Source organism: Carassius gibelio, chromosome B11 (genome assembly GCF_023724105.1).
Source record: "Carassius gibelio isolate Cgi1373 ecotype wild population from Czech Republic chromosome B11, carGib1.2-hapl.c, whole genome shotgun sequence".
Lineage (NCBI taxonomy): Eukaryota > Metazoa > Chordata > Actinopteri > Cypriniformes > Cyprinidae > Carassius > Carassius gibelio.
Window position 1 is genome coordinate 23,869,814 of NC_068406.1, and position 21,410 is coordinate 23,891,223.

General features: G+C 33.5%; 1 protein-coding gene across 5 annotated transcripts in view; it reads right to left on the reverse strand.

The window, feature by feature from the left end:
* Positions 1–1,001: 1,001 nt before the first annotated feature.
* Positions 1,002–21,410, reverse strand: part of LOC127968347 (CSC1-like protein 2) — a 46,034-nt gene continuing 25,625 nt past the window's right edge. For 2 of the 5 annotated variants that reach the window (XM_052569499.1, XM_052569503.1), the window contains 17 exons: positions 19,551–19,602; positions 19,313–19,421; positions 18,281–18,351; positions 16,757–16,837; positions 16,457–16,580; positions 15,028–15,161; positions 14,452–14,589; positions 13,226–13,379; positions 11,761–11,867; positions 10,593–10,679; positions 10,285–10,350; positions 9,598–9,760; positions 8,572–8,677; positions 6,725–6,892; positions 5,672–5,808; positions 5,521–5,598; positions 1,002–4,414 (listed from right to left, as the gene is read on the reverse strand). In XM_052569499.1, coding sequence (XP_052425459.1) covers positions 4,244–4,414; positions 5,521–5,598; positions 5,672–5,808; positions 6,725–6,892; positions 8,572–8,677; positions 9,598–9,760; positions 10,285–10,350; positions 10,593–10,679; positions 11,761–11,867; positions 13,226–13,379; positions 14,452–14,589; positions 15,028–15,161; positions 16,457–16,580; positions 16,757–16,837; positions 18,281–18,351; positions 19,313–19,421; positions 19,551–19,602 — 1,946 coding nt within the window. In that variant the 3' untranslated portion in view covers positions 1,002–4,243. The remainder of the gene's footprint in view (positions 4,415–5,520; positions 5,599–5,671; positions 5,809–6,724; positions 6,893–8,571; positions 8,678–9,597; positions 9,761–10,284; positions 10,351–10,592; positions 10,680–11,760; positions 11,868–13,225; positions 13,380–14,451; positions 14,590–15,027; positions 15,162–16,456; positions 16,581–16,756; positions 16,838–18,280; positions 18,352–19,312; positions 19,422–19,550; positions 19,603–21,410) is intronic. The other 3 variants (XM_052569501.1, XM_052569502.1, XM_052569500.1) reach the window with 3 other exon arrangements.

Below are 21,410 nucleotides of genomic sequence, written 5' to 3' on the forward strand. Positions count from 1 at the left end.
TCGACGGAGGCTTCCATGTAGTTCCGCCATCTTGCAAAACTATAATAGCAGAGAGGGACAAAAAGTACTAAGCCAACGCGTTTCCACAGCGCGTTTTCGGTCAGAGCCAGAAACGTAGGTGCAGAGCAGTGAGAGGCGCTTGAAACTGCACCGGCAAGTTTAAAAGTCTGGATTGCATTCTTATTATGGACCATACATATGCCGCGCCACAGGAGAAGAAAACATCGTCGCCAAAACAGTCAAAAATAGAACGTAAAAGGAAACGTGACCGTAGATTACAGAAAACAAGAGTTAATGTCGGGGAAGCTTTTTCTAGGTGGAAAGAGCTAATGCTGGATAAAGATTTCAAAAGAGACGCTGAAGTGGCCAGTTTTCTTCTCGACAGGTAAGTCAGTGTTACAGTCTATATTATAATATTTTTTTTATATCTAACAATGCATATAATTCAGAAAATATAACGAATAAATTAGACATAACTACTAATTACAATATTTCATGTTTTCCACAGTCAGTAATTCATACTGTAACATTCGTTTGTTAGTTGTCATGTTGCAGTTTGTTTGAAATAACACACCTGTTCACCTGAAGGAAAACTCGACGAAGTGCTATTAGAAGACATCCTGTCAAAGATTTTGGTACATATCGCCTACCGTAGATGCAACGCGCATTTGAAAAAGCGAGGCGCTGGAGAGCAAAATTAGTTTGAATGCAAAATACAATTTCACCACTAGATGGGAGTAATTCCTACTCAGTGTCCCTTTAAGGAACTAGGAGTTCGGAAGATGGGAATTGTAGGATTCATTTTTGTAGTACTACTACTACTGTAGTAGTTTTTTTTTTTTTGTACTGTCCCTATTAAAAAAACAACTACAACTAAAACAACAACACTACTTGCCTGTAATAGGCCTAGTTCAAGTTCACACATTATACAGAAATTGTAATGTTTTTATGTGAGGCTGCAGCGCCCCCTTGTGACCGGAAGAAACAACAGCTCACGTGCACAGAATGAAAGCCAACTTTTATTGATCAAGAAACTGAAGATGACAAATGCTTCACCATAAGGACGACCTTCGGACAGAAACAGAGTCAGAACAGATCTCACACAGGTTCTAGAGCGGTCCGTCTGCGTCTCCTAAATGTGAGCGCAGACTAGAGGAACACAAACAGGTTTAGTTCACATCTTGTTAAAGTTCGGCCCCCTTTCACACATACTGTACATCGGCATCACAACTTTTGTACAAACAACCTGCGATTCATTCTTGCATAATGCACAGCTCGTGTTCTTCTGCGCAAAAATCACCTCTCCAGTGTTTTCTTTCTAAAAGACATCGTGCACTTCATAACTTAAACGCTTAGCTTATAAAACAAAACAAAATAAAGTCATGGTTTATTAAAAATGCATTGTTACAGCTAGCTTTGACACATCTTTAATACATGACTGGTATCAAATACTTCCATCATTTGCATCTCCAAACAGTTTCCTGTACACGATTATACAAAACGTCCCACACCGCTCGTTACTTCACTGCCAAATGCTGAAGAGACTTCATTAACTCAATAAGAAGCCGGCGAGGGAGCGCTAACATCTGGACAGAACCAGAAACCAAGAAATGACCTTCTAGTGCATCTACAAAGCGTGCTTTTCAATATCTTGTGCTCACAGAAGATTCACACGCTCCGCTCATCATCAAGACACAGATATACATCAGTATCTCCAGCGTGTAGCTTCTTCCTCCAAACCACACACACACACACACACACACACACAGCTACAGCTTTCATAGGTTACCATCTGTGTCTCCATCGAGGAGAAAGGTGCAATCCCGAAGGAAAACAAGTAAAAATGACAGATGTAAACATGTTTATCGTTTGGAACAGAAAAGAACACCTGAGGCTCTTCGATTTCAATGCTCAAGTCACTTTGTGCCGTGTCAGTAGCAGTTATTTGCTGAATATTGCGTGTTCATGATGTAAACCGGTAACAGATCCTCCTAGAGATTCATCCTCATCACCAGCTTTTCTCACAAAAGTCTCCAGTTTTGAACTTTTTTGAGGATACAGTAACAGAAACCCAAACACAAATACAAACCATCAGTCAAGAACTCACCGCAAACAGAAATCAGACTCGATCGCTTGGACCTTTTAGGTCACAGAAACTACTGGAAAATGTGATTTTAGGTTGATAAATGAAAGAAAACGATCTGGCATCTAGAGGAATCGTGTGCAGCAGCAGGTGTGAAAACACAAAATACTGTCATAATAATAATAATAATTACAGACTTTAGTCGGGGTAGATGTTGTGTTTAACTCCACTCGAGAACAAATTAAACCATTACACTGATTGTTATTAGACCGAAACGATTAACACTCATTTGTTCTGCGTGTGTCTCATGAATTAGGCAGATTCAGACCTTCCTTCACCCGACTGAGGTCTGTAATGTACTGCAAAACTGATGTTTACATGTTGTGGACACGCATGTTTAACCCTTAAACTGCTTCCTGTTTAATATTGACAATATGCCACTCTAAAACATGACTGGCTCCAATAGAAACCAAAGCAACTCGAATCAGTTCTTGATGGACTAAAGGAGTAGTTCACCCCATTTACTGAAAAAAATTAACTCAGGCTATCCAAGGTGAGTTTGTTTCTTCATCAGATTTGGAGAAATGTAGCATTATGAATGCTCTGCAGTGAATGGGTGCCGTCAGAATGAGAGTCTGATAAAAACATCACAATAATCCACAGCCACTCCAGTCCAGCAGTTAACATCAAAAAATACATTTTTAACTCAAATATGAGTCCATAATCCATAATAGTGTTTCCTCCAGTTGTCCTTTACCATATAGATTTACATATTTGTTAAAAAAGTCTTTATATTTGATTTGTTTCAAACAAACATGCAGCGTTTGTCTTCTCCAGATGTGAACTGCTGGACTGGAGTGGCTGTGGATTATTGTGATGTTTTTATCAAACTCTCGTTCTGACGGCACCCATTCACTGCAGAGCATCCATTGGTGAGACACTGATGCAATGCTACATTTCTCCAAACCTGACGAAGAAACAAACCAATCTGCATCCTGGATGGACTGAGGTTGAGGACTTCGTCAGCAATTGATCTTTATTTTTGGGTGAACTGTTTCTTTAAGACAGATAGAATGGAGAGAAGTTAAGCGTGATCATTCTTCACTTGATCGTTATCGTTAATGAATCAGAATGAAGGGTTATCTCAGCTTCTCCAGCGCTGGGTTTATTATTTCTCATGTAGTTCACTAGAACTGAAGCGACGTCGTTTGTATCCACAGTCAGATGCTTCTTCATGTGACGGCCACATTTCTCTTAATATTAGTACTCGGATTAGATCAATCTCACCAGGTTTAAATATACAACAAGGAGAGAGAGAGAGAGAGAAGAAAAATAACTCAGTCGTTCGTAACTAAACGCATTTCCGACGCCAAAACATTTCATACAAAAGCAGGCACCTAACAAGAAACCCGTCCTCGTTTACACCATCCAAACTACAGGGATTCGGTTTCTAAAGTCCCGATAAACTACGACTCTTCTCAAACGTCTCGAATCGTTGATTCTCCATCGCTTTTTTTTTTTGCATCTAGTCTTTAAGGTCACGTTATGAGCGGCGAGCGGTTTCTACTGCGCTACAAAGACGGGAACGTCAGTACTCCGTTGCAGGGATACAAACACATCCGTTAAAGGCAAAATAGCGTTAAAAATACCAAAACAAAAAGGTAAGAATATGGGTCATTGAGTGACAACACTAACACACTGTACATCGGGGAGAAGTTCGCCGGAGTCTGTTAGTGTTCAGTACAGTGAACACAGTCTAAAGCCGATACGCTCTCGCTATTGCACGTTTCCTTTGGAATGCCGGATCCAATCGTTTAGGCAAAGAACAAGAAAAAGCGAGCAAATAAAGCCGGCGAGGAACACTATCGCTGTTAAGGCGTACCATGGGAGAACGAGCGCGACGACAACAGGACGTTTTCCCATCCGTTATTCCATTTCCTGAGGCGTTTTCTTATTTTTTATTTTTTAATCCAAACTTGGATGTTTTTCGAAAAGGGAGATCCGGGAAGTCTTTGAGCTTCCGGACGAGTGTGTTCATGCAATGGTTTGCAAGCGTATGTACAGTCCGAGTGTTTTGGCAGAGGTGGGTCTCTAAGGTGCTGATGCGGGGACAGACAGACACACGTGTGCGGATGAAGGCCTGTCGTCCTCTCGGCTCTGTTAGTGGTGGACCTCGTTGGCGATGAGACTGTCCTCTCCGGACTGGAAGTCGGCTTCGTTTAGGCTGTTCCCGCCGTTGATCATCTCCTCGTCCTGCGAGGACTCTCCGCTGCCCGCTCCGGTCTCGTCAGAGTTTGGGTCCTGCAGGACCTGAGCGATGTACATCTGCTGCTGAAATAAATAACAGATGCACAAGAGTCGTATTAAAACACTCATCTGATTAAAATATATATGAAACGCAAAAACAGGACGCTCTGGTTTGATTTGTTTTCAATCTCACAGAGATCATATTTCCCCCCAAAATCAAGAAGAATAAGATAAATAATATTAAAATGAAACAATACATTATATTTTGCATTAAGGACCATTAAGATTATTTGCATTATTTGCCAATATTTCAGATATAATGAAGCACATTGTCATTTTATTAGTGTAATGCACAAATTATTAACAGTAATAATAAAGCTAATAATTATAACAATAATTCAGACACAATTATTTGCATTATTAAAATCAGCAATTTAATTCAGTAAAAAAAAAAAAAACTACGATAATGTATCACCTGTATTTTGAAAAAACACTATTAATTGAAAGGTAATTTAAATATTATTATTATTATTATCATCATACATTTTAATAATAATAATAATAATGCAAATACTACTACTACTAATAATAGCAATAATACATACAAAATGTTTTTATTATTTAAATCCGCTATTTGTTTCTGTACAACAAACACTACTATGTTTCAGTTTATAGTATTAAAAATACTATTAATTAAAATGTAGCTTAAATATTATTATTGTTATTATTAACTAGGTATTTATAATTTATCAGAATTAATACCAACAACACTACACAATGTCTTAAAATCAGTAATTTAATTCTGTTCAATAATTACTGCTATACTGTATACTTTCACTTGTACATTTAATTATAAATTAATTTTAAATTAATTAAATTATATAAACTACTATATTGTTAAAATCACTTATTTAAATAATTTTTATTTTATACAAAAAACAAATACTGCGCATATCTCAGTAGTACTTAGTGTAGAAATTAAAAGCATAATGTAAATTAAAAAATCATGTAAACGTATTATTATTAATAAGTACTGAGAACTGCTGGAGAGAGGGGTAAATGTGCTCCATTTTCATGACTATATACAAAATACAACTTATGAGATCCTGGTGTTAAAAACGAAAGTAAAAATAGTATAAACAGCCTGAAAAATGAGTCGGAGCATTCTCGTTTTAATTAGTCTGTGGTACCTGAGATTTGTTGGAGGGTGAGGATCTAGCAGGACGTCCGTTCTCCACTCCGTCGACCTCCGTGTCCTTGGTGTCGATCTGTAACGAGGCACAGGTGTGGTTAGTGGCTCTGCTCCGGACAGGTGACAGTCTACCTGAGCTGAGCTCATACCTGCAGTCCTGTAACTCGTACCTTGTAGTTGTGTGCGCTGAGGTACTTGAAGTGACCGAAACACACGTGCGACAGGCAGACCACGATGGTGATGATGAGCACCACGAAGGTAAACATGGACGTCGGGGTCAGAAACCCTGAGAAACCAGAGGAAGTGAGCCGCAGCTGGATGGTTTTTACTCGATTCACTGTAGTGTCTTAGTTTAAAGTAGGATATTTGTGACTCTGGACCACAAAACCAGTCATAAAGGTGAAGTTTTTTTAAATTGAGATTTAAAGTACCTTCAAAATGAAAAAGATTTAAGTTCTTAGCCATGCATATTACGAAGTGAAAATTCAGTTTAGATATATTTATGGTAGGAAATTGGTACAAAATCTGGAATCTGAAAAAAATAAAATAAAAATAAAAGAGGAAATCACTTTTTAAAGTTTTTTTGCAATGCATATTACTAATAAAAATTAAGTTTAGATGAATTTATAGTAGGGAATTTACAAAATATGGAATCTGAGGGTGCAAAAATATCTAAATAATGAGAAAAATCGCCTTTTAAAATTATTATCATTATCTTTTTTAGCAATGCATATTACTAATTGAAAATAAAATTTAGATCTATTTATGGTAGGAGATATATACAATATATACAAAATATATAATCTGAGGGTGCAAAAGTATCTAAGTAATTAGAAAATCGCCTTTAAAAAAAACAATAATTTTTAATGCATATTAATAATAAAAAATTAAGCTTTGATATATGTATGGTAGGAAATTTACTGTATATTGTATATGATGGTGCAAAAAAATCTAATATGGAGAAAATTGATTTTCAAGTTGTCCAAATGAAGTTCTTAGCAATGCATATTACTAATCAAAAATAAAGTTTTGATTTATTTACAGTAGGGAATTTACAAAATATCTGCATCGAACATGATCTTATGATTTTTGGCACTAAAGAGAAATGGATGATTTTGACCCAGACAATGTATTATTGTCTATTTCTCCAAATATACCTGAGTGACTTCTGACTGGTTCAGTGCTGCAGGGTGTGAACGCACCTGTCCTCATGGTGGAGAAGAACAGCAGCCAGAAGAGGCACAGGATGGGCGCAGCCACCACCTGATTGACGGCTCCTGAGTGGATCTTCTTGTCGAGTTTGGAGGGCAGGTAAGCGTAGTACATGTTGTAGCGGTCCACCAGGTGCTTCAGGAGCATGTACATCAGTCCTGCAGGTCACCCATCACACTCACTTATATCACGTCTTCAGCCAGTGTCTCAGTTCACAGAAAACACTGCTCATATGAACCAATCTCTGCTGGGTTTCTGTCTCCTATAACATCGATTTCAAACCATTCTCCTAAACTTTTAAGAAGCTCTTACAAACCAGCTTTAAAACCCCCTGAGGCTTTGTGCCAAAATAAAAGCGTGATGGTTTAACATTTTAAATTGAAAGAATTTGAGATAACCAAAAAATATTATTAGCACAAATGTACACACACACACAGTTTCATATATTTAATTTTAAATAAATGCACACAGACACACGTTTATATATTTGTAGCTAAATTTAAAACTATATTATGTAACATTTTTTATATATTTACAATAATATTTATGTAATATTTCTTATGTCTAAAATTCATTCAACAACAATAATAACTATTATTATTTTATAACTGTATTTTGATATCAACCTGAAGCTTTAAGATATACAATAAATAAATCATAATAAAAATAATAATTGATATTTCTGATTGCTAAAATAATACTGATCGCCATTTTTCTGATAAAAAAATGATTATAGGTTAGATTCTACGCTCTAGTAAATTTTTATTTGTGTGTTTTTGTAATTCTTATTAGTTTTTGTCATGTCTGCATGTTATTTATTATATATCATGACATTATTATAAATTATATTAGATATTATAGTACGTCAACTTAAATGAAAGTAAGAAATATTGCCTTGGTAATTAGCTTAAATTTAAAATATATATTTTTAAAAGTTATATATTATTTCATTTTTTTTTTTTTAATGTTTAGTTAATGATAATAACCCTGATCCTAATGATATTTCTCAATCAAATGGTATAGACCTACACACCAGCAAACAATAAGTGACATTAAAAAGTAGGAAATAGAGCTAAAACATACTAAAAGTATATTTCACCAGCTAACAGTAGCACACTGGTGTATAGATGAGCTCAGAGTAACAAATATGAACCAAAAGGCCACAAAATCAATACTGTAATCTCATGAGGTCTGTCTTAGCATCTTTCAAGCGACTAAACATCAGGCAGTGGTGTGTTTTCATTGTGTGCAGACGTAAGGTTAATCACTGCTCAGATGTGAACTACTGTGTCTGTCTGCGTTTACTGTGTGGGCTGAGAGATGTGTGTAAAGTTTCCTCCGCAGAACAGCGATGAGTCACACTCCGCCAGCTCCACCGACGCCTGTGTGTGTGTGTGTGTGTGTGTGTTTCTGAGAGACTTCTAGAAATAATGCGAGCATGCAAAAGCTCAGCGACAGAAAACAAAGAGATAACTGCTCAAATCCATCAAATATTCTCCATTTGTGTGCTTCTGCAGTGAATACACAGGCAGAGGTTCTATATTTAATCTCACACACACACACACACACTGCATAAGCAGGTGGTTCTGTTGGCGCAGCTTGCGTTTTTCTATTGTTGAAGATGTATGCAGACATGCAGCCAGCAGGAGGCGCTCTACACACACACACACACACACACACACACACACACTCTCTCTCTCTTTTGGTCGTGTCATTCACATCATTTCTCCCTGTATCCTCTCTCTTACACCCCTGTGGTTCCTCTGTGTCCCTCTCTCTGATTGGCTGTCGGTCTGTGGTTTCGTGAATGGGCTGATGTGGGCGTGGCCTGACTCACCGAAGGGGACGATGATTGGACAGGTGATGCTGTACGTCATAACGACGGTGAAAACGCACATCATCCAGGCGTAGGCGGCTCCGAACTGAAACTCATAGGCTTGATGCTGCACACACACACACACACACACACACACACACACACACACGTTATACAACTAACCGCATCACATCAAGGTGAACAGCAGGTAAAAATAACTCAATGTGGGTGGATGAATCTCAGAAAACTTGTCAAAAACAAAAAAATACATCCTTCCATCAAAAGGAAAAAAAAATATATATATTTTTTGCTTTAAGGAAATTCATTTGTTTAAATTTTAATTTATTAAAATTAAGTTTATTTACAATTTAGATTTTTTAAAACCATTTTAAGCACATTTTACATCTTAACTGCAATGCAAAAAATAAAATAAATGCATAAATAACATTAAAAAAAATGAAATAAATAAATAAAATAATTTATGAATTGATTATACATCATGGTAATATTTGTTGGTCTGTCTTTAAAATAAATGGTTAAAATGAGTAAAATAAATAAATATATACATAGAATTAATCAAATATATAAATGAATAAATTATTAGATAAAATTGAATGAATGAATGAATAAAAACAAAGATTTTAAAATGAAAAGTATTTTTACATTATATTTGTTGGTCTGCCTTTGATGCTGTTTTAAATAAAATAAAATAAATTAAAATAAAATGAATAAATAATTGGATAAAATACAATTATTTGAATAAATTAACTAATATATGAATGAATGAATAAAATGCAGTTAAATAAATGAATGACTGAATGAATAAATAAATAGATGTATAAAATACAACTGAATGAATGTTTGAATAAAATAAAGTAACAATGCAAAAACTATTTAATGGTCCTAAAACATTTCCTCAAATGGTTTTCTTTTCTTTATGCAAAGTGTATTTTGAGAAGATGCATGAGCCTGTGTGTTCCAGTCAGGGTTTGCTGGATTCACCTGAGCATTAATCATATAAGAGCGAGTGGTTTAAAAGGTTTGTACCCGTTTAACGTTGCGTCTCTCCGCAGCCGATCGAGCCAAACACAGCCGGATCATGTACATGAGCAGACCTGGAATCCGCAGAAGATCCATGGCGTTTCCGATGAACGCCGACGCGATGACGTAATTCACAAAAAACGCTCCGTTATCAGGGAGGAAGACACACCTGAAATCACAGATGAAATCAGAAATGCACTTAATCACAACCAGAATAATTAAAACCAGGTTTGTGAACATGCAGAAATTTCATGTAATTAATATATGAATATAAAAAAATAAAAAAAAATTTAAAGAAAGCATAAAACTCGCGTGGAGCGTCAAGAATGTCTGTTAAATATTAAAAATAAATAATTAAAATATTGAAGTTTAAAAATTCTGCAATTGCTAAGAAAATTTAAGCAATTTAAAAGAACGCAATGAAATAAAAAATACAATAATTGAAACATTCAGAATTTAATTTAATATAAGAATATTTAAATAAAACAAACAATTAAAATAATTTTTTGCTTTGTTCATTAAAATAAGTATATTTTAAATGAAATGCTACGACTGACAAAGTTTAAGCATTAAAAAAAAAAAAACATTCACAGGTTAAATACATAAATCTAAATATTTAAATTCATAAAACTATAACTCTTGGCTATAAAGTTTAAGCATTTAAAAAAAAAAGAAAAAATGAAATAAACGTACTCAAATCTGACGGTGGCTTCGGCCAGGAATTTTCTGTCAAACAGCCAGCGGAAGAAAACATCCAAACTAACACAGAGAAGAACATGATCAAACTGACACCTGGAGTTTCACAAGCCTTTATAATGAAGAGCGTTAGCAATCATCACCAGCAAACCAGTACAGTTTAATATACTAAAAAGATAATTAAATAAAATAATGCACACAAATACTGAGCAGATCATCAGATAGTCCCAGGACGCATATAAATAATGGATTAAATATGCAATTCCAGATTCATAAATCACAAATGTACAGATCTCTGAGGGTACCTGCTGAGACCCAGAGACGGCAGCAAGAGGACCATGAAGATCAGGAAAGTGTAGCACTTGTGCATCGTGGTCCTGTTCTCACCCGACCTGAGAAACACAGATAAAACACCTGAGCATCTGTGTGACCCTGGAGCACAGAGCCAGTCAGAACGCTCCTCTCTGTTCAACTGAGACTCATAAATCATCTGAAAGCTGAATAAATCATCTCTCCATTGATGCTTGGTTTGTGAGGAGGACAATATTTGTCTGAGATACAACTTTTAGAAAATCTGGAATCTGAGGGAGCAAAGAAAACTAAATATATTGAGAAAATCATCTTTAAAGTTGTTCAATGAATTCTTAGCAATGCATATCACTAATGAAACATTAAGTTTACTATATTTATGGTAGGAAGTTTAGAAAATATTTTAAGGACCATTACAATGTTTTAACCATTGTCATATTCTTCATGACAAATGAGCACATTAAACAAACAAAAATAAACAAATAAATCATATAAAAAACTAAACAAACCCAGAGTAAATAATTTATTAACTGATTATATATCATGGAAACATTTGTTGGTCTGTCTTTAATTAATGCTGGTAAAAATAATACATATAATAAAATATATAAATTAATAAATGATTTGATAAAACTACAATTAATTAAATACATCAATAAATATAAATTAATTAATGAATAAAAACACTATTAAATAAATAAAGATATATAAATTGTAAAGTATTTATACATTATGGTAACATTTGTTGGTCTACCTTTTAAACTAAAAACAAAACCAAACAAAACGAATGACTGGATAAAATGCATTTAATTGATTGAATGAATGAATGAATGAAAGAATAAATGGATACATAAAACACAATTGAATGAATGTTTGAATAAAATTGTATTTTGTCTAAAATGGGTTTAATATTCATGAAAATAACGTCACAATGTAAAAACTATTTAATGGTCCTAAAACATTTATTTTCTTTATGCAAAGTGTATTTTGAGAAGATGCATGACCCCGTGAAATATACAAAATTTCTGGTTGGAACATGATTTTTACTTAATATCCTAATTATTTTTGGCATAAAAGACAAATCTGACCCATGCAATGTGTTTTGGCTGAGAGATTTAAGACTGGTTTCGTGCTCCAGGGTCACGAGTGATTTGAGTCTTGTACCTGGTCCAGTGGGCTTCGAAGAAGGCGGAGTAGTAGACGATGGTGGGCAGCAGGGCGGAGAAGGCCCAGAGGAGCAGTGTGGGGAAGAATTGAGTCACGATCGGGTTCTAGAGACACACACACACACGTCAGAGTGTGTTCACATCCAGGTCATCGTTCAACCCCAAAAATAATACAAAAATATTCTTGAAAAATAAATAAAGCCCATTAACATGAGCATTGAGATTTCTTGCAGTTTAAAGCTTAAAGCTGCAGTCGGTAACTTTTGGCGCTCTAGCGGTTAATAAACAGAACTGCTTGCGTCTTGCGGAAGAACATCGTAGCCGGAACTACTTCTCTCTGTTTATGTCTATGAAGAATCACAAAGGTACTGGGTTACTCCGCCGCTGTACCCCCGAAGCAATCTAAAATAGTCCGAATATAAACACTTATTATAGGTGCACCCTAGTGATTCAGGACAAGCCAAAAACACGGTTTGGAAAATGGATTCATGGTGTACTCGCTTATTATATACATTTTTCTACATTTTGAACACAAACAAAGTTACGGACCGCAGCTCTGATTGGTTGTTTCTTATTTTATGCAAATGGCAATAGGACACTGGGAGGAGCCAGAGGAGCTTGATTTATTCACAGATTATCTGTCTCATATTCTACTGTCAGGACATAATGACAGGTTTAATAAATATGTAAAAAATACATTTTTACAAAAGTTACCTACTGCAGCTTTAAGTAGAATATCAAAAAATAAATAAATGAATACTAGCTTGATTTATAATTACTCAGTTATTATAGTAATCCAACTATATATATATATTGTTGCAACAAAATGTATTATTAATTTAAATTTAATACAGTTATTGTAAGTAGTGGTTTTATAATATTAGTCTTACTGTGTATTACTGATTCAGAACCTAGTTTAATTATACAATGATAATAATAATACAATGTATTGTGAAAAAGATGGTATATTATTAATATTGTCATTATGATATATTTTGTACTTACAGTAATGCTACATTATGATGATGGAGGCATAATGTATTATTATTATTATTATTATTATTATATAATTTATTATGCATTACAAACTATTTATATATAAAAATTAATATAATTAATTTTTTAATGTACGATTTATTTAATGGATTATTATTTTCCTTATTATTCATTATCATCATTATTATAACAAAACGTAGTCATTATACATTACTATTAATAATACAATTAATGTACATTAAAATAATATTAAATGTTGTTATTCTGATTAATTTAAATCAAAGTTAATACAATATTATGATTATTATGATTATTATTATTGTACAGACAAATTAAAACATACAATTCAAAATTTTGCAAGTAAAAACATTTCGGTCTGAAATGTTCTGAGCATCGTTTTCACTTTCACTGGAGAAAGCAAATGGCCTTGAGGCTAGAAGTGTGCCTGGAGTTAGTGTCAGTCTTACGTTCAGATACTCCACAGGCTTGGTGACGTTGAACTTGTCCATCGTGGAGATGATGATGGCCGGAGTGGTGAGGAAGAAGAGGAGGAGGAAGAGGATGCAGTTAATGATGAAGCAGCGAAGCCACCAGGAAACTCCTCCCAATGACAGATTCTCCCTGTGATCAACACACACACACACACACACACACACACACACACACACACACACACACACACACACACACACACAGAGAAGCAGAGGCTGCTGGGAATCCATTAACAGCGCATTGCTCACTTTATACGGTGTTTTTACAGTAGTACTGTAAGTGAAACCGTATTAGAGAATATGAAATCAGACTAAGATTTATTTGCATTTTTTTCACAGATTCCTTTTTGTGTTTTTTCCTGAAGTTAGTTTTTTTACAACTTTTTTAAAAAAAAAAATATTTTTTTATTTTTTGGGCTCTATGAAATCAGTTTTTCTCCCTCAAACTGTGTTTTATTTTCCCCTGATTTAATTTTTTGTTTTCTGATTTAATAAAGGTTGTATTAAATTTGATTAACAATAAACCACTTATCTGATCAATTTAATTAATAAAACTAAGTATAATGTAATATATTTTAAAATAATAGGGCTCTATGAAAGGTTTCATCTTTCAGAAAATCTGTGGTTTACAATTTACTACAAATGTCTTATCAAAAAAGTCAGTAATCAAATGAATGCATATAACATTAATAATTTGATTGATTAATTAATAGTTATGAAATTTTGCATTGTCCCATAAATCAAATTTTTATGATTGAATTATATACAATTTAAGTTTAATAAATATTAAATGTTTAGGGTGCAATTAATAAAAAAATTAAATCCATTTTTTGCATTTTTTCTAGATTTATGATTTAATAGAAATGTATTTTATGGTGGTTAAAATAAAAGCACAAACCGTTAAACATTTCATTAAATCATCTTTATGACTGGATTCTGTGGTTCTGTCTGTTTTCTGCATCGCTGATATCATAGGGCTCTTCAGTAAACATTATGAATCAATTATTATTTGCAGATCCATTAAAAAAAACATCTTGATAAACACACGGTCAATTCAAGCTTTGCATTAAAAAGCATGTGAAACAACATCAGCTGGATTTGACAGAGACAGCTGTTCAGCGTGGGCTCTGGGTGTAATAGCTCTTGCTCAATGCATGCAGAAATGATTCGAGTATAAGAGAAGGACTGAGTGTGTTCCTCACCAGCGCACGTTCTGGGGGTCCGGCGCGTAGCTGACGCTCCAGTCATACACATGAAGACCGTCACTGAACTGAGAGGAGCGCGGCTCCTGACGACACTTACAGCCCTGACACTGACACGCATTAAAGTCCTTCAGGATGCTGCACACACACACACACACACACACACACACAGACACACACAGACACACACAGACACACACAGACACACACCGCATCAGAAACAGATTCAGACCCAGAACATCAATACATTTAAACACATCAGATATTTTAACCATTGCACATTCACTGAATACCTAAAAGAAGATTTTGGTCTATATTGCTAATTTTGAGGGGGGGTGAATTTTTTTTAAACTCATCCGTTTAAATTATATTAAGACTTAAAGTTCTGCATAATTAAGGGCGTGGCCACTTGAGTGACAGGTGGATTGCCGTTGCTGACAATGACAATTTTAGTTATACTTAAGAACTTTGTGCAATATTCTATTTTCCAAATGACTTCTTTTTAGTACCAAGTAATATATATATAACAACATTTTACACAGTCTTTGTAGCTAGAGCGGTTGGTGTCATACTCACATTGCAGTCATGGCCTCGTTCTGGAAGGTGACGAAGGCCATGCCCAGAGGTTTGGTGTTGACTTTCTCCTTCTCCTTCCTGTACTCCTCTTTCAGTTTGGCCTCCAGTTTGGTGTAATAACTCACAGCCTCCTCCTGAAACAGCACACAGACTTACAGCTCCACTGCATCACAGAACATCTCCCAACATCAGCAGACACCGCCTCCAGAAACCATCCATCACTTCCTTTCAGTTCCTCTCAATGATGCTTTTATTTCCAAGACACGCTATAAGAGTTCATCAATCCCAGAGAACTAGTGCGGCTATTACTGATTCAAGTCATTTCATTTGAAAATATATATTAAAAACATTATTTAGAAATGATCAGATATGTTCTGACTTAATAAACGGCTATTTGGAATACTTGCTTTTGATTGCATTCTGATTCTAATCATTTGATTTTCAAATAATCAATTAAAAAGTTGTTTAATGAAACAATTTAACATTTTAAATGCAACTTTTCATTTGCTTTTTTTTTAATGAGCAAAATACGTTTATTTATTCATTATCCAATCATTAAAACATTTTTTTTTTACATGAAGGCCACCAATAAATATTTAATTTAATTTAAATAACAGCCATTAAATGGTGAATGTTTATTAAATGTTTAGATATTTAATAATATATTTTAAGACAATTGTTTAATTAAAAGCAAACAATAAATGATTATATATACATATATATAAATAATATGCACCAGTAGATATTTAAACATTAATGAACTCATTTTAAATGAGTCATTTTATTAAGTGATTTATTCATATTTCATACAACTGTTTACATGAAAGCAACCAATAAATGTCTAATTAATTTACATTTAAATATTACTGAGGTATAACAAACGTTTCAATTAAGTCAGTTTAAAGTGTCATTATCTGTTTTTAATTGTTTACATGAAAGCAACAAATCAATGTTGACTATATTATACCTTTAGCACATATTTAAACATTAATAAATAATTTAAATAATTTAATAACTCCTTCTTAATATTTTTACAGCTTGAAAGCAAACAAAAAATGCTAACTACTTAATTATCTACTGAGGTATAATATAAACAATTTTACTATTTAAGTCAAATAAAGTCAATTTATTAAATCATTTTATTTATTTATATGAACGCTGCATTGCATGCATTCACTGTTGATCGATATTTAAAAACGAAATAATGTATTTATCCTATAATATTTAAAATAGTTTATTACAATAAAAATGAAACAATTATAACTACTCCGTTCACAAAGTTGTTTATTTATCTCAATATTAATATAATAAGTAGTAATGATACTATAGGTGACAATCATAATCAGAATGATTGTCACTTTCTGTGCAAATCATACGCTTTGCACTGTGCATTGACAGCACAGAGGCATTGTGGGTAATGTGTTCACACCTCTTCACAGCCTGTAATGGCGCAGCAGCACAGGTGACCGCAGGGTTTGGGGTTGATCATGGCAGGGATGTGCTCCTTAGCCATCAGATCCGTGAAAAACTTCTTACTGCGTTCAGTCTTCTTCCTGCAGGACACACACACACACACACACACACACGCACACACACACAAACACACACACACACACAGAAGCTCGTTTAACAGATCGATAAGAGGTCAGATCAGTGGATAGACTCATTTCTGAACCTAAAAGAGAAAGAGTTTCTATCCGGAGCGGTTCATTAAATTCTAGAACTGTACCTCTCGGCGTTGAGGGACATCAGTTTGGCCACATTGTAACAAACACGCGCTTCCAGTACGACACAGTTCTCGTACCCCTGTCTGTGAGACACAAATCAAGAAAGATATCAGACAAACAGCTAACAGTGGTACTGTGGGAGTTTTTATCTTGGAAATGCAAGAACTACATCTTCTGAAGTCATTTGCGATGACTGGAGTTTATTATGGATAAACACTGTTCAAAAGTGTGTAGTCAGTAAGATTTACTGTTTGAAAATAAACGAATACTCGTATTTGACAAGGATGCATTAAATTAATAAAAAGTGTCAGTTAAGAAATGTATAATGTCACAAAAGAGCTCTTATTTTTAAATAAATGCTTTTCTTAAAAATAAATAGATAAATAATTCCCATCAAAGAATCCTGAAAAATAAAAATGCATCACCATTTTTTTTTCTAATGTTTAAATCGTGTACTGATGTATAATAGAAAATATTAAAATAAAAAATATATATATAAAAAATGAAATATTGCTAAGAACATTAATATAAATAATAAAAATTATTTGATATTTAAAAATCCACTGAGGTACATATTTCTTTATTATTATTTATTATTGTTACCGAATAAATGAAAGTAACTAGCAAATTCCTCTTTAAAATACATCTTAAAAATAACATAATAAAATAAATTTAAAATTGATTAATTGACAATAAATTAATTCGAATCAGAATCCAATCGAAATCAAATATTCCAAGGAACATTCAATATTTTTTTAATTAGAAATTATACTTTTATTGATCATGGATGCATTATAATGTTACAAAAGATTATATGATCTTTCTATTCATCAAAGAATCCTAAAATATAACACAAAAATCTAAAGCAGCACAACTGTTTCCAACATTGCTAAATATCAGAAATGTTTCTTGAGCAGCAAAGATCACGTGACGCTGAAAACTGGAGTAATGATGCTGAAAAAACAGCTGTGCATCACGGAAATAAATTACATTTCAACAGATATTTAAATAGATAACAGTTGTTTTAAATTCTATAAAATATTTCGTAAATAAATATTTTTACTCTATTTTTTTTTATCAAATAAATGCATCCTTGGTGAGCGGAAGAGACTTCTTTTTAAAAACACTAGAGACGCCGAACATGTGGACGGTATTGTCTCTTTAGCTAAAGTCTCTCTAGTCTAAACACATTACAGTGAACAGCAGCCGGTGATGTTTTCCTCTGATTTCAGCATTTTTCAGTCTGAGGAAAATGACTTTAGACACTCGAGTCTATTCATAGCTCCTCCCCAGCGCCTCATCACACTCACTTTTGGCAAGCGCAGACTCGGCTGATCGGCCGCATGCCTCGAATTTAAAACACTCATTTAGACAACACGGCACACGCTTGCAGAAGCAGAGAACGTAGACATCCCTGACGCCCGCTAACATCCAAACCACACGTGATTTTAATAATTTACATGATTTACAGCGTAGGATGCAAAGGAAAATATTGTGTTTGAAGCATAAAGGGGAGTAATACTTACTCAAAGTGCTGTTTTATATGGCTTTCTTCTGCATATTTGGAGATGCCGTTGATAAATAAAGTGCGTTTGACCTGAAGAGAGAGGGGAAAACATGATATTTGGGTTATTTACACATGCACAGACGCTGGAGGACGTTGCAGCAGGGATCGAGGTTAAACGTTCGGCTCAGAAATGTAGGTCAGTGCTAAAGACAGACTTCATGAATATTTCATAAGCGTTACAGCATGAGCGATGAGCTGCATACGTCACAAGACTCCTCCAGATGGCTTTTTTGTGTTATTACTGTATATAAAATAAAGAAAACGCTCCGCCAATAATCATTTAATCACATTGCAAACCAGTATAACCCAGACGGAGATGTTTAGCAAAATGTTCATGCTGCACTTTTTGCATTTAACCCATTTAAAATCTGCATACTAATTCAACATTAAGAGTCCGCTTGGACCTTAAGAATCGTTATTTCATAAAACACCCATAATATGTGTCTAAAACCAAACTGAAGACATTTCAAAGTTTGGAATGATTTTATTAATTACAATTTAGAGAAATACTTTGAAACTGCAAATGGCACTAAACCCATACAAATTTAAATTAAAAAAAAGTTTCAAACTAAATGATTTATATTTTTACTTGCACAGACTTTTACACTTTTTTTTTTAAACACACTTCAGTCACAAAAATATGTGAGATATGGGGGAATATATACATTTTACCAAAGGTTTCTGACTAATATAACTTCATAGATAATTTTACAATAAGTATTTCTGACACCTAATGGTACCCGGGTCCTAAAAGACCCAAACATGCAACATTACTTGTTTTAATTGGTTTTAATTTTTTTATAATAATTGTATGAAAAATAAATAAAAATGAAGTTATATATTGTATTTTGAAGGTATCAAAGCATTTGCAAAGTTTTGCTCCCTTACTATTTTTTTTTTTTTTATGCATCTCTTCCAGGTCAAAGCGGATCCTGATTCATTATGAGGGTTAAACAGGAACTGTTCCTTTAAAGTGACGCGGATCACATACCAGATCATCTTCTTTGTAGTGCATCTTGGACGTGTGGCGTCTCATGCTGTACACGGTGAGGAGCAGGTACATGAAGGCAAAGGATGTGTGCAGCCATAAAAGGTTATTTCTGAATAATAGACAGAAAGAGACACGTCCACTTTACCCAGAATACTCAAAATGCATCACGACATCTTCAATTAAAGTGCATGAGGGGAAAGAGGGTTTAAGTATTTGTGCAATGAATAAAATGTCTCACCCAGAATTCAAGTTGGCGATTGTTGTGCGTCCAAAGCTGTATGCATTATTTTCTGAGGTAAAAAAATGAAAACAACTTAGTTTGTGCTTTTCAATGCTAATTAAAAGACTATATATATATTTTAATAAATTGCTATATATATATATATATATATATATATATATATATATATATATATATATATATATATATATATATATATATATATATATATATATATATATATATATATATATATATATATATATAAAAATGGAAAATAATAAATTAATAAAGATATAATTGCATAAACTAAAGAAATAATGACAACTTAAAATATAAAATGAAATAAATTAAAATAGAAAATCCAATAAAGAAATTAATACAAATAAAACTAAACTAAAAAAAAGGATAATATCTGAAATGATTAAGAGATGTACATCAATAGAATCAAATAAAAGAATTAGACACATGAAACAAAACCAAAAATAGGAGTACATGATATTTTAAGTAATATTATTTTTTTCATTACATTATTAAGCAAACGAGGAGACTTGATGACAGTTAGAAAATTAAACCAAAATACTAAATAAAATACTAAAACACTAAATCCATAACAAAATAAATGATAAAAACTATACTTGAAAATTCAAATGAAAACAGAAAATATAAACTAATTAAAAATATTAGAATAAAAGTACATCAATGATGGTAAACCTGGCCCGTACCTTCTAAGGTCTCAAATATACAAGAACTATAGATATAACATTTCATCTTTTGATGCAATGTGTTCCATTTGAGAAGTGGGCGATTTCTGTTGTTACGTTGCATGCCTAGATGGCTCATAAAACAACAAACTATAATACGTCTCTTTACATACTGCTCAAACATTTGCATCATGCCTGTTTCTGACCAAACTCTCTGTCCTCTGTGACTCTGTCCACATTGCTCCCGTCTCTGAGAACTCGTGCAAAGTGTTTTCATATGTTTGACCTCTTCCAATTAGTTTGTGTCTTTGGGCTGCTCTCTATGTCCTTTTTCCCTGCAACAGGCATCCAATTACCCAGCGAGCAGATAGCAATTCAATCTCATTACTGCGGAGGAGCGCTGTGGATTAACCCTCTATGATGATAATCTACAGTGCGCCATGAGAGAGCGTCTAATGATGGAGAGTTCTGTGCTCAGAAAACAACCGGACGATAATTGGAGTCGTATATCTTTTAACTTTATCTTCGGCTGAAAAACATCAGCAATAATCACCAGCTTTTTGTTGCTGATACAATAACTTATGAATAAATGTGTGAACGTGTAAACAGCCCACATATACAGGTGATCTGTAACCTGTGGTTCCACTTATTAATCCTGTAAAGGCTGACATATGAAAATAGATAAAATAGAACCATTTATTGATCCTTCAAACAAAATCTTAAATAAATAAATGTTAAATTAAAAATTAAAAGCTAATTAAAATAATGTTTAAATTAATACAAAATATGAAATCATTATACATAATGGAAATATATTTGAAATGAAAAAGATTTAAAAAATACACTTAAATAATAAAATCATGAATCAAATATTTTTTAATAACACTTTTAGAATTAATAAAATCATTTTAAAATGCTAAAAATAAAAATTATTTTAAGTAAATGAAACTCTGTACTTTATTATTATTGGCATAGAATTTTTTTAAAATAACATTATTATGTATGTTTTCTACTCAGGCTGATTTTACAGAGGAACGCAGGAACAGAAACGTTGAAATCAATTCTCCTAGGGGTGAACCAGTCTTTTTTCTCTCTTGGTTTTAAGCCCAGCTTTAGGCAATGGACCAATATCGGCATCAGTATCGGCCAAAAGTTGCTTGTTAAAATCGGTATC